Genomic DNA, 12,693 nt, shown 5'->3' on the forward strand with positions numbered 1-12,693 from the left:
CACACACACACACGGTAAGCCCCTTAAGATCAGAGGATATTATACTCTTCCATATGAATTCCCAATGACCAGCGTACTGCCTAATACATAGCAGACATATAATAAATGCTTGCTAATCAACTGATTTGTATGTGTATGCACACATATACACATACACGGAGTTAATTCTTTATCATCCAAGGAAATCACAGGATTTATAATTGGAAGGGATCTAAGAGATCACTTAATCACATAATCTCCTTTGGAAGGGAAATCACCAGTTATCTAGTTCAATTCTTGTATTTGGCCTCAGTGCTTTGCCCATGGTTCCATGGCAGAGCTCAAATTCAACCCAGTTCTCTGATTCTAAGCCTGCTTAAATCCAGGCTTGTTTCCCTCAGCTACACCACACACTTGTGAATCAAAATGGGTACTCAGAAAATGCAAAAGAATAAATAATCCTCAAATGCAAGCCATTGACTAAAAGTGTTGAACCAGTAGTTCTTTCCACCCCACAAACAAAAATTATCAACAAAATACCTTAAAGGAAATAAGGCTTTAGGCATGCTTTTCTTCTTTTGTCAATTCTTGTTAGGGGCTTTAAGCCTCAAATTTCAGGTTTTTTTAAAAATCAAATTTCTTTTTACAGAGGAACTCAGAATCAACTCTGCTATAGGTGTGTCTATACTTTATAAAATAGCTTTGCTTCTGAAAAGCTGTGGGAAAATCAAAATGTACTGTCCCTTGAGGGATTGTCACTGTTAACATCAGCAGCAGGCAAACAAATATGAAGTGACCTTTCTATGAACAAACTAGTACAGTAGCTCAGTTACATGTTCATTTGTACCGAAAAGTAATTGCCATTTCCATAGAAATGAAACTTTCAAGATTGCTGTATATGTGTAGAGGGTGTACCTAGGAGAAGGTTTCCTTTACATTCCCAAGCTACCTGAACAAGGTTAACTCACTGATAAGATGTAACCAGGTCTAGCACATGGTACCTGCACCACCTCCCTGCCCTTTTACTACCACAATAAGGGAGACAGATTGATTGATTGACGAAGGGCTACAATCTTGAACTAGGCTTTTGAAAAGAGCAGAAACATGTGGACAGAAAGACATTGAAAGGGACTAAACCTAGAGGACAGACTAGGCTGTTCAGAGAGAGGCCTGTGTATGGACCAAGGCAGCAATGACAGAATGGTAAATTGCAGGGCCAAGCTGGGAGAGGCTGGAATTTGAGCTAGCAGCAACGAAGTTAGCTAATTACTCGGCAAAGTAAAAATGGGAACTAAGGAAAATTAAGTATAGGAACAAATCCAGGCTTTGTTTTTCGCTATATATGTAGACTCTTCGTCTGGGTTAAGGAATTAATACTCTATGGGCCCTCAGCACTTTTTTCTAGCGGAGAGATGTGGGAACCTCAATCCCAATAGTACTGTAAGTCCAGACGACTATTTCAATTCCTGTGACGTAGGGATCACTAGAAAGAAAAGGTGAGTGGGGTTGACTGTTTGTAGGGTTGAACACAGATTCTCTGCATTTCTCTCTATCTAAATAGGGCCTCTCCTGTACAGCTAGTTCTCACCACAAACCTCCCCCTCCCCTGTCTGAAGCTCTGCACCCCACCCAGCCTGAGGGCTTCAGTGACTGTCCTTTGCCCCTGTTGAATCTGCAGAATGAGAGGTTACATAAAGCAAGAACTGTCTGTATTTGATGTTATATCAGCCTTAGTATTTGTACTTTATAGTACAGGAAACAACTGAGGCCCAGAAGCTAAGTGACTTACTTACAGCAACAAAAATCATAAGCAGCAGAGGCAAGATACCTTGACTCCAAATCAAACTGTTCCTCGTGGTACAGTAGAGAGAATTAGGTACAAACACTCACCTTTCTCAAACTTAGAAAAGGAAACTGACTTGAGGCTGCATTGATGACCTTTGCAAACTCCAATAAGCTCACTAGTTTTCACATCCCAGATCTTGGCTGTCTGATCTCCTGATGCTGTGACCTTCCAGAAATAAGGGACCACAGTTTAGTCAGCAGCTTACCAGTGTTTATTTAGTACCAACAAGAAAGTCACTTACAAGTCTGTGTTCTCCAGGGACCCAGGCCAGGTCAAAGATAGCATTCCAATGAGCCATCCACTCTACACAAAGAAAGGAGAGGCAAGAAGTAACTAGAACCGTGCCTTTGGGAACCACACTAATAGTACTCTAACCTTTCTGGCAGTTCCAGAGACAAATTGAGGACATAATGTGATCTGTCTGTCGCTGCTACATCACCACTTCTACATCAGTTTAATGTCTTGCTCCCACTGTCACCACTGTCTTGACTCTGGCCCTTGTTTCAGACAAACTCATCCATTCTTTTTGAGAATAAACAAATTAGAAAAGCAGTATAAGATCAGTAGTCAGAGCAACAACTATTATTAATCCATATAAATGGTGAACGAACAAATAAATACCAAATACGTCCATTTCCTGAGTGGTTAGAATGCAAATGATACCAAAGTTAGAAATTTTATATACATACACATGCAGAAATTATATTTTGCAGCAAATTTGACATTAAAACTTGAATTTCTTGTTTCTGGTCCATATCTCCACTACTTCTATAGCATTCAAATATAGTCTGGCAAAAGTTGTCAGATCTTATCAAATTTCCCTTCAAAATCTCTCAAATCCATTTCTTCCACCCAATTCCCACAGTCACCATACGAGCTTATGCTGTCACTATCTAACCTGAACTACTAAAATAGTCTTTTAACTGATCTTCCTATTTAGGGTCACTCTACCCTTGAATTCACCCTGTATACCACCAACAAATTAGTTTTCCTAAAGCAAAGATCTGATCTGCTTAAAAACCTTCAATGTGAAAGGCAACAGGTAGCTAACTTGCCTGCCCTATTACCACTCATTCATTACTGGGGATACTTTTCAACACTTTCCCTTCTCCGGACCTTTGCTCCTGTCATTTCTTCTCCCTGCAGTGTCCTACCCCCAACAATCTCCTCCCACTGAAATTTAACCCATCTTTTCAATCCAGTTCAAATGTCATAGCTTTCATAAGTCTTTCCTGTTCCTCCTCTAAACTCCTATAACACTGTTCTTATCACCTATGGCAATTACTATGTTCTACTTCGTAATATAGCTATTTCTATGCTTGTCTTATTCCTTCCTCCCTAGATTGTGAGCTTCTTGAGGACAGGCGTCCATGTCCTCATATGCTTTGTAATCCCCACAGTACTCAGGACATAGGAACACACATTTTTTAAGTTGTGTATTAATGTTTTCCCCAATGTGTTTAAGTCTTTGGACTAAGAAGATATACCTTGGAAGAATTTCCTTCTGCAAGTGCGAGATTCTGTGTTATATAGTCTCACAAAGCCTTCTTCATTGGCCACTGCAAGGATGTGCTCCAAGTTGGGAGCTAAAGAAGAAAAAGGTAAAGACCAATACGGACACTACCACCAAAAGAATAGGTTAAAGATATTAAAATAAAACAATTCCATCAGGAAGAATTAAAAACTACAGAGGAAATCTACTTGAGAATGAAAAAGATGATACAAGTCAAATGTCAGGAGTTAAGGTGGGGATTAATTTGAAGACAACGTTTCCGTAAGATTTCCACAAGGTCTCCTTGTATTTATTCAAGCACAGCACCTCTTCATCTTTCTCAAAGTGCTAGAGCTTGGGAGGTAGGTTGTGGACAGGTCAAGCCAGGGGCCTTTGGCCTTACCATACCCAATGGAAACTGGGGGCTTTGGGAAATTGGCAGTTTTTAACTTTACTTTTTTGATTACAGTCCCTGTTTTAAAAAAAAAGGTAAAAAAGTGTCACCCTTTTCTGTGCCAGCTTTGAGGAAAGGGCTGACATACAGCTAACTATTTTAGAGAATATATTTATTATTTTTTAAAACCTCTATCCCCTAGGTTTCACTTAAAAAAAAAAAACTTCTTAGCATAGTATAAGTATGAAACAGATAAATTTCTACTCAGGCCTAATATAGTTCTAATTTATCTCTTTTAAGGTGGCAAAGGCCTTACCAGTAGAAAAGGTACACCCAAAAGGAGGAACTGGAACTCCCATCTCTCCATAAGAAATGTGATCATCATTATAACTGCACTGGTAGCCAGCTAGGAGTGACTGGAGGGGATATTGTGAAGACCACCCTAAAATAAAAAAAAAAAGTAAATTCCTTATAGAGATAATAGCTTTAGAGCTGGCCTCAGAGGCCACTTAATACAACCCCCTAATTTTAGAGATGAAGAAATGTAGTTATACTCAAAGAGGGTAAGTGACTTGCCTGAGGTCATAAAGGTAACAAGAGGCACAGCTGGTATTTTTCAGCCGGGGTGCTCTGAGTCCAGATTTAGTACTTATTCCACTTATACTAGATTGCCTATCAGTTTCAGATACATGCTTCAGCACTTTTTACATCCAAAGAAGTTAATTATCTTCATACCCTTCACACAACAGGCCATTCACATGAACCAGCACTTTTTATAAACAAAGAGGTATATATTCTTATACATTTCACACAAAAGTTCACTTTTGTGAGCCAGTACTTTTCATAAACATTTATACTGTGTATTCTTCACAAAAAAAGGTCATTTGCAATGAGCCACTATTCCTCATTTTACATCACCCATATGCCTTCTACCACTATCCCCTCCTGTCTCAGAAGAAATTTCTTAGCAAGGTTAACTCTACCCGCTCCACAAGCAATTCCATTCTATCCCGTCTCCTCCCAACAGATTGTTCCTTCCGCAATCCCCACTCTATTACTTCTCTTCAATCTTTCCTTACCTACTGGCTCCTTCCTTACTGCCTGACAATCATGCCCATGTCCCCCCATCCTTCACTTGATCCTTCCATCACCATTATTTTCCTAGATATCTCTCTCTTTGTGGTTGAACTTGAAAAAGTTTTCTACGATAGGTGCCTCCACTGTCTCTCCTCTTACTCCCTTCTTAAGCCCTTACGATCTGGCTTCTGACCTTATCAAGCTGGCTCTGTACAAAGTTACTAATGATCTCTCTGTTGCCAAATCCAATGGTCTTTTCTCAATCCTCATTCTTCTTGACCTCTCTGTAAGCTCTGACACGTTGATCAACCTCTCCTGGATACTCCTTTCGTTTGCTGGTATTTCATTGAGGTCATGCCCTCTAACTACAGGTATCAAACAGGGTTCTCTCCTGGGCCCTTCTCGTTTCTCTCTATACTATTTCACTTGCTGATTCCATCAGCTCCCATGGATTTAATTACTATCTCTGTGCTGATGATGTCAGATTTTATGTTCTTGGGCTCAAAGATCATTACAGACAGTGACTGAAGCAATGTAATTAAAAGAGCTGCTTCTTCGGAAGAAAAGCTATGGCAAATCTAGACAGCATACTAAAAAGCAGAAACATCACCTTGCTGACAAAGGTCTATATTGTGAAGGCTATGGTTTTACAGTAGCAATGTCTGGCTATGACAGCTGCCCTGCAAAGGAAAGTGGAGCACCACAGAATCAATGCTTTAGAATTGAGGTGCTGGAGAAGACTTTTGAGAGTTTCCTGGGCAGCAAGCAGATCAAATCAATCAATATTTAAAGAAATTATATTTGACTATTCATTGTAAGATGAAGCTTAAATACTTTGGCCACATAATGAGAAGACAGGACTCACTGGAAAAGACTGCTTCTGGGAAAGATTGAAGGTAAGAGGCAAGCAGAGGATGAGATGAGTGTCATGGAAGCAGTGAACATGAGCTTTGACAGACTTTGGGAGATAGCGGAGGACAGACCCGCTGTGGTCCATGGGGTCTCGGAAGGGTCAGACATGACTGAACAACAATAAAGCTGATGATTCTCAAATCTTCTACCCATCTTGTCCTAACCTCTCTGCTGACTGCCAATTCCCCATCTCCAACTGCCTTTTAGACATCTAAAAATCTCAAGCTGCATGTTCAGTAGACTTGAAAATCAACATATCCACAACTAAACTCACTATCATTCCCTCTGAATCCTCTCTGCACTCCTGTTACTGTCTAAGGCAACTGCACTCTCCCTGTCCCTCAGGGTCACAAAATAGGTGTCAGCCTTAACTCCTGATGATCTCTGCCCAAATCCAATCTGCTGCCAAGACCTGTCGATTTCAATTTTGCAACATCCCTGGAATACATGGTACAAGCCCTCATCACCTCATGCTTGAACTTTTGCAACAGCCAATTGAACCTGTCTGCCTCAAGTCTTTCCGCACTCCAATCCATCCTCCATTCTGCCACCAAAGTAACTTCCTAAAGCACAAGTCTCAGCATGTCACTCCCACCCACTCCTGTCCCCCACTTCAATAAACTCTTCTAGCAGTTCCTTATTGCCTTCAAGATCAAATATAAAATTTTCTGTTTGGCATTCAAAGCCTTTTGTAACCTAGCCCATTTGTACCTTTCCAATCTTCTTACATTACTGCCCAATTCCCCCATTCCCACTTTTCAATCCAGTGACACTGGCCTCCTTGATGTTCCATGAACAAGACATTCCATCTCTGGGCTCTGTATATTTTCTCAAGCTGTGCCCCATGGCTGAAATAGTTTCCCTTCTCATTTCTACCTACTGGCTTCCTTCAAGTTCCAACTAAAATCCTATCTTGTACTGGAAGCCTTTCCTAACCCCTCTTAATTATTGTGCCTTCTCTACTTTAATTATTTCCAATTGCTGTATATAGCTTGTTTGTAAATACTTGTTTGCTGGTCTCTCCCATTAGATTATGAGTTCCTTGAGGGCAGGGACTATCTTTTGCCTCTTTTTGTGTCCCCAGTACTTAGCACAGTGACTGGCACATAGTGGGTGCTTAATATCCACTGATTGACTGACTAAACAACCTATATTTTACAGATTAGAATAGCTCTGACTACTACTTAAAGGAGCCACTCGTCTTTTTCTGAGGGATCCAAAGGACATGAATGAGAACTGCTAGTTTCTGTTTAGATATAATCTTTGCTTACAATCCTTAATGGAGAGAAGTTTCATTCATAGACTAGACACCTGTAAGATATGCAGTCTGCACACATTGCAAAAGATGCTCTACTTTTTTCCCCTGGTGATGAGCACTTTTTATGGTATTACTTATACTAATGGTAAAAGTACCATTTCCCAGCCCAAGCTCTACAATTTCATTAAATTTGTATAGCTTTTCCTAAGTCACTTACACTATACTCATCTGCAAACTGATGTTTGCAATATACCTAATAGTTATTATTAAAAACTGTAATCACTTGCTTTTCCAAATCTACCAACTCCTAAGTAGTCTAAGGGAGAGGGAGAGGGAGAGGGAGAGGAAGGGAAAGGAAGAGAGAGAGAGAGAACAACTTTCAAAGTGATTCCCTGTCTTCTGCAGTACCAAAAGATATTTCAAAGGCTGTCACAAACATTTTAATTTAAAAAACAAAATCTCTCCTCTCACTCTCTCTCACACACACACCCACCCACACCCACACTTTAAAACTGGATGTAGAAAATAATAATTCAAGTGTCAAGTATCCGATTAACTCAAAATACTTATGAATGCTTGCTCCCTGTTAACTGCTCATACCACAATTGGAGGATAGTGAAATTTTGAGCACAGTATTTTCAAAAGATCACTAGCCAAAGTTTACCCTTTACCCAGAAGAGGGTAAACAGGATGGTAAAAGGCCTGACGGAACTGGAGATATCTAGCCTGGGAAAGAAGAGACTTTGGGAAGGGGTAGAACATGATAGTTGTAAGGGACAGAACATGATAGTTGTCTTTGAGTATTTGAAGATTACAATTAGACTTTTTTTCCTGGCTTCAGAGGATGGATTTAGGAGAAATGGGGGAAGGCTGTAAAGAAGTAGATTTAAGGTTTGCTGTAAGGAAAAAATTACCTAATAATGACATTTATCCAAAAGTGGAGGGAGCGCTACTACAAGAAGGAGTAAATACGAGTAAGTAGACAGAGTTTTCCAGCAAAGACTAGGCAACTCTACTTGTTGGAATCTGTAAAGCAAATTCTTTCTCAAATATGAATTAGACTAGATGATAAATCAATTCATACTCTACAATTCTTTGACAATTAAGTGACCTCCACAACAAATTTTTTTTTTAAGGCAATTGGAGTTAAATGACTTGCCCAGGGTCACCCAGCTAGTAAGCGTCAAGTGGTCTGAGGCCGGATTTGAACTTGGGTCCTCCTTTCTTCAGGGCCGGTGCTCTATCCACTGCGCCACCTAGCTGCCCCCACAACAAATATTTTTGTGAAATACTCAATCACTATTTTTTTTTTTTTTTTTTTGCTTAAAAGCAGGTTTCTTACATCAGGTTTTCTTACAAAGACACACACCTGTATACAACTTGTACCTTACGGCTAAATAATCCATCCACGATAATTCTGGTATCATTTTCATGCCTTTTTATGCTGTTCTCTAGCCTGGAACATCCTTCCCCTTCGTCTCTCAGCTTAAGTGTCCCAGCTTTCATTTTTTTCCTCCAAGGAATAACAGAGGAGAAAAGCACAGGATTTGGGTTCAAATCCCAGCTATATTATTTATTTCCTTATGTATCCCTAGGCTAGTCGTTTAAGCTCTTTGATCCTCAGGTTCCTCATTTATAAAATTAGGGCATTGTAGTAGATGATCTCTTCTATATACTAAATCTTTACCAACTCTTCTATCCCCTTTACTCTTTTTTCTATAAATTCCTCTTCTATTTTACAGACTAACAACACACTATTTTATTATTTACACTACTGTTTTATACTCATTGTCTCAACATTAGTCTTATTTCCTCAGTAAACTCCTTGAGGGTATCATATTCAACAAACTTTTTTTGATTATATAATAGGTTAGGGATAACTAGAGATATGATGCTATGTCTTACACATAAAGATATGAAAAAATATTTATGACAGATTTGGCTTTAACAAATACCATTTCCTAGCACAGAATCAATGGCAAATGGACGGTACAGGTGTGCTACAAGCATCGAAGAGTAAGCATCAGAGAAACTGGGAAACAAAGGAGATGAAACTCAAATTGATTTTGAAAGAAAGTCAGGACCTAAGACTTGGCTCTTTTTTGGATCCATGGTATTTATATAAATGTAAAACATATCCCTTCCCTTGGCCCCCTTTGCCTTATTATGGGTGGTTTCCCAATAAGTCCTCTAGGGAGGATGCACCTAATCTTCTAACAATCTTCTTACTTATCATCCTTAGACAAAAAGAGAAAAGGGGAAGCATCCCAGGTGTGTTAGGTTGAGCAAAGGCAGTGAGGCAGGAATGTGGACAACATGAAAAGAACAGTTTGAACGGATTATACAGATTCCTTAGAGAAATACTTGGTATATACAGTTAGAGGTATGTATCCTTCCCCTGTCTTCCTTGCAAAGGTAAAGAACTATTGATGTGGAATACTACATATAAAGTCAGACTTTTTTGCTGAACTGTTCCCCTGACAGTTATAAGGGATAGCTCTCCAGAAAGGAGGATACATTGGGAAATACAGATGACCTAAAAACAAAAGGTATCAGCAATTTTTTTTTTAACCATTTGAAATAGGTGTGTGTAAGAGAGTGGTTATAGAGGGCTTTGAATACCAGATAAAGAATTGCATAGGCAATGGAAGCCCTTTTAAGTTTTCTGAGCAGAGGAGGCAGAAGAATGACATATGCAACACAGTGTTTCAGGGAAATTAATTTGCTAAGGATGAATGATGAACTAGAAACAGAGAGACCAAGTAGATTACTATCGCAATAGTTCTGATATGAGATAAAGCGGGCTTGGACAAAAATAGGGCAATATGAATGGAAAGAAAGAAGCAGATATGAGACATATTATGAAGGAATAATCAATAGGATTTAAAACCTGACTAGATGAATGAAAATCAATTTATTAAGCACTTACTTTGTTTCAAGCTGTCAAGAGGCAATCACATCGTGAGATTTATGTGAAAACCAGGTTTGTTACAAGAGAAATGAACATGCATATGGAATCCAAAGAGTTCACAGTCCTTACAGAAGTTTGCATATTTATGACAGTACAACAAAAGGAAGAGAAAACATACATTTCCACCTAAAGGGGTGTGACATGGGAGAGGAAAGATATAGTAAAGGTGGGAAAAGGCCAAAACTCCTCCTAAAGTGGAGTAGCAAGGTGATGGCAAAAGCCACATTCTTTTCCCTTGTTTATTCCCGTTTCCCTTGGAAATGTCTAAACCAGAGGTTCCCAAACTTATTTGGCCTACTGCCTCCTTTAAAAAAAAAAAAATTATTCAGCGCCCCCTTGGGGTTAGGTTAACCCTGATTTTTATTCAAAGCCCCTCAACTGCACCTGAGGCTACTAGCCCCCCTTGGAATGTTGCAGCACCCCAAGAAGGCAATATCACCCACTTAGGGAACTTATTGCACTAAACCATGAAGATAGGAGAGTCCTGCTTATCTGCAAAGGACCCCAGCTGCACAATCACTTTCCCAGCCTGGCACAGATTGGCTGGTGCCTATCTTGTCTTTCCACACAGGGAATCCAGCTTGGGGTGCAAACAATAAATTATGTCAGCTGGGGTGGGACTGGGCAGTGCGAAGCTTTGTCCTTGACACATTCAGGGCCTCCTGCATGCTCTGGGTCCAGCGTCTCTGGAAAATACAGCAACTCAAACAAGTTCAGGAGACCCCTTAACAAAGCACTGTGCTGTCCTGGGGATACAAAATCAAAGGCAGAGAGAGACTCTGCCCTCAAAGAGTTTACATTCTAATAAATTAGGAATAGTGGAAGAGGAGACTAAGGGAAAGAGAATAAATTCCAAATTGGACACTAGGTTTGGGAGAAAGATGAAAGTTTAATTTTAGACATGTCAAATTGTAAGTGATAACTGGATATTTAGTAGATGGAGATCCAAGAACCCATGTTTTAAACCAGAATTCCCTGATACACAAATCTCATACATAAAAATGGTCAATCTGTTGTAGTGTGAGAGGTTCAGAGACCCCTCAAAGACTGGAGTACAAGACAGGGTCTCCTGGAATGAATTCACTGACTCAAGCATTCTTTAAGTCAGAATGGCAAAGATTTATTATTATGCTATACAGTGGCAAGGATGTGCAAGGAAACTGCCTTGGTGGGCAGAGCTCCTTAGGGAATTTTGCAACCTGACAGGAATGATGCTAAAGCTTATATAGGAAAAGCAGCGGATTATGTGCCAAATATGCTAATTAGGTGATAACATACAACCCTGGTCACAGGCATCATTCACTACTGGAAATGGGGGGAAGAGGGTTCCAAAGTGGTGTATTTTGGTCTGTTACATCTGTAACAAGATAGTTTTAGGAATTGATGTCTATAACTTGACCTCTGGATTGCATATGCTAACTGTGGGCATCAGTACTTGAAAGTTCTGCTTATACAAGATCGTCCTGTTCATACAAGGGAAATTCTACAGAGGTCAGCTTGTTCTTGTAACAGGAAGAAAGAGTTTGCCTCACTGGGCCTACTCATGAGTTATTGCCAGAGATAGGATCTTTGGGCTGGGGAGAAAACTGTCAGGGATAGTGCCTAGAGGCTAGGAAGAAATATGGTCTCGGAATTGAGGTCCGAGTACAGGCACCCAAGCACTCCATCAAATCCATACTACACTGTGCCAGGGACAGACTTTCTTTGAAAGAATTCTCTAAAGCAAATTATTCCCTTCTTACCACTTGCTAAACTGCTCTATTTCACTGCTATGGTGAAAAAGAGGAGAAAAACACTCATCCAATGCTATCACAATCCTTTCCTTCTCATTTCCCATAGAAACAATGTCATACAATGGTTATTAGGTTCCCTAGCCAGAATAAGACCATCTGGTACTATTCATCTTCATTGTGGATTAAACAGGTTTTTGAAGATTGGACTAGAAATCTAATCACAATTTATAATATTGTTTCTATGGGGAAATGTGTGAACTCGACCAATTTACAAAGAAGTTTTATAACACAAATAATCTTCAAGTTGCCTGTACTTCTTTGCACATCCATCAAAACAGGCACCTGCAGTACTTAGTGCTGTAAAATTAATATATGCTTGATTAGCAAGTATCCCATATTCTTGATTAATGTGCTTTAAAAAATTGTTTTATTGTTTCCAGGATGTGTATTTGATTCCCCTGTAAGAACATGTGCCCCAAACAGACAATGTCAATCTGAATACTATAGATGTTTTAATTCTAAATAGATTTCTCAATTCAACAAGTATTTATTAAGTAAGAGCCTGATACAGGATGGTCCAAAAGTGCAGTTTTTTAAACACTAAGATGTTTGGGACACCTTATACCAGCAAGACACTGCACTGGAAATACAAAAGTGAAAAATGACAGGGGACTCAGCCTTCAAGAGGTTTGTAATATAATGGGGGGAGCGGTATGTCATGTATACACACAAGTATGATACAAGTATACATATTTGATAAAAATAAAGGAGAGATCTTGACAAAGTGCTCTAGAAAAATGTTTATAAATCATAGGAGTGAGAACATGGGAATCAGGGAATTCAAAGGGAGAGTTATTTAACAGTAAAGAGATAAGGAAAGAATTAACTTCTAGGACTGAGAGTCAGAGTTAACTGGAGGAGAGATGGGGGAGGAATCTTGCAGGGAAGATAAGGACTAAGGCTCCATTTAGCCTAGGCAAGGAAGCTCAGGCTTGCAGAGAAGCAGGGAAGACTAGAGAACCTACCAGCCA

At 39.6% G+C, this 12,693-nt stretch overlaps 1 protein-coding gene across 1 annotated transcript in view; it reads right to left on the reverse strand.

Moving 5' to 3' along the window:
- The window catches only part of DTL (denticleless E3 ubiquitin protein ligase homolog), a 44,156-nt gene that overhangs the window by 30,306 nt on the left and 1,157 nt on the right, over positions 1-12,693 (reverse strand). Inside the window, exons 2-5 of the mRNA XM_027871360.1 lie at positions 4,028-4,153; positions 3,313-3,411; positions 2,067-2,128; positions 1,870-1,990 (exon numbers count right to left, since the gene is read on the reverse strand). Coding sequence (XP_027727161.1) covers positions 1,870-1,990; positions 2,067-2,128; positions 3,313-3,411; positions 4,028-4,153 — 408 coding nt within the window. The remainder of the gene's footprint in view (positions 1-1,869; positions 1,991-2,066; positions 2,129-3,312; positions 3,412-4,027; positions 4,154-12,693) is intronic.

Source organism: Vombatus ursinus, unplaced genomic scaffold (assembly GCF_900497805.2).
Source record: "Vombatus ursinus unplaced genomic scaffold, bare-nosed wombat genome assembly UNPS02014798.1, whole genome shotgun sequence".
NCBI classification, from domain to species: domain Eukaryota; kingdom Metazoa; phylum Chordata; class Mammalia; order Diprotodontia; family Vombatidae; genus Vombatus; species Vombatus ursinus.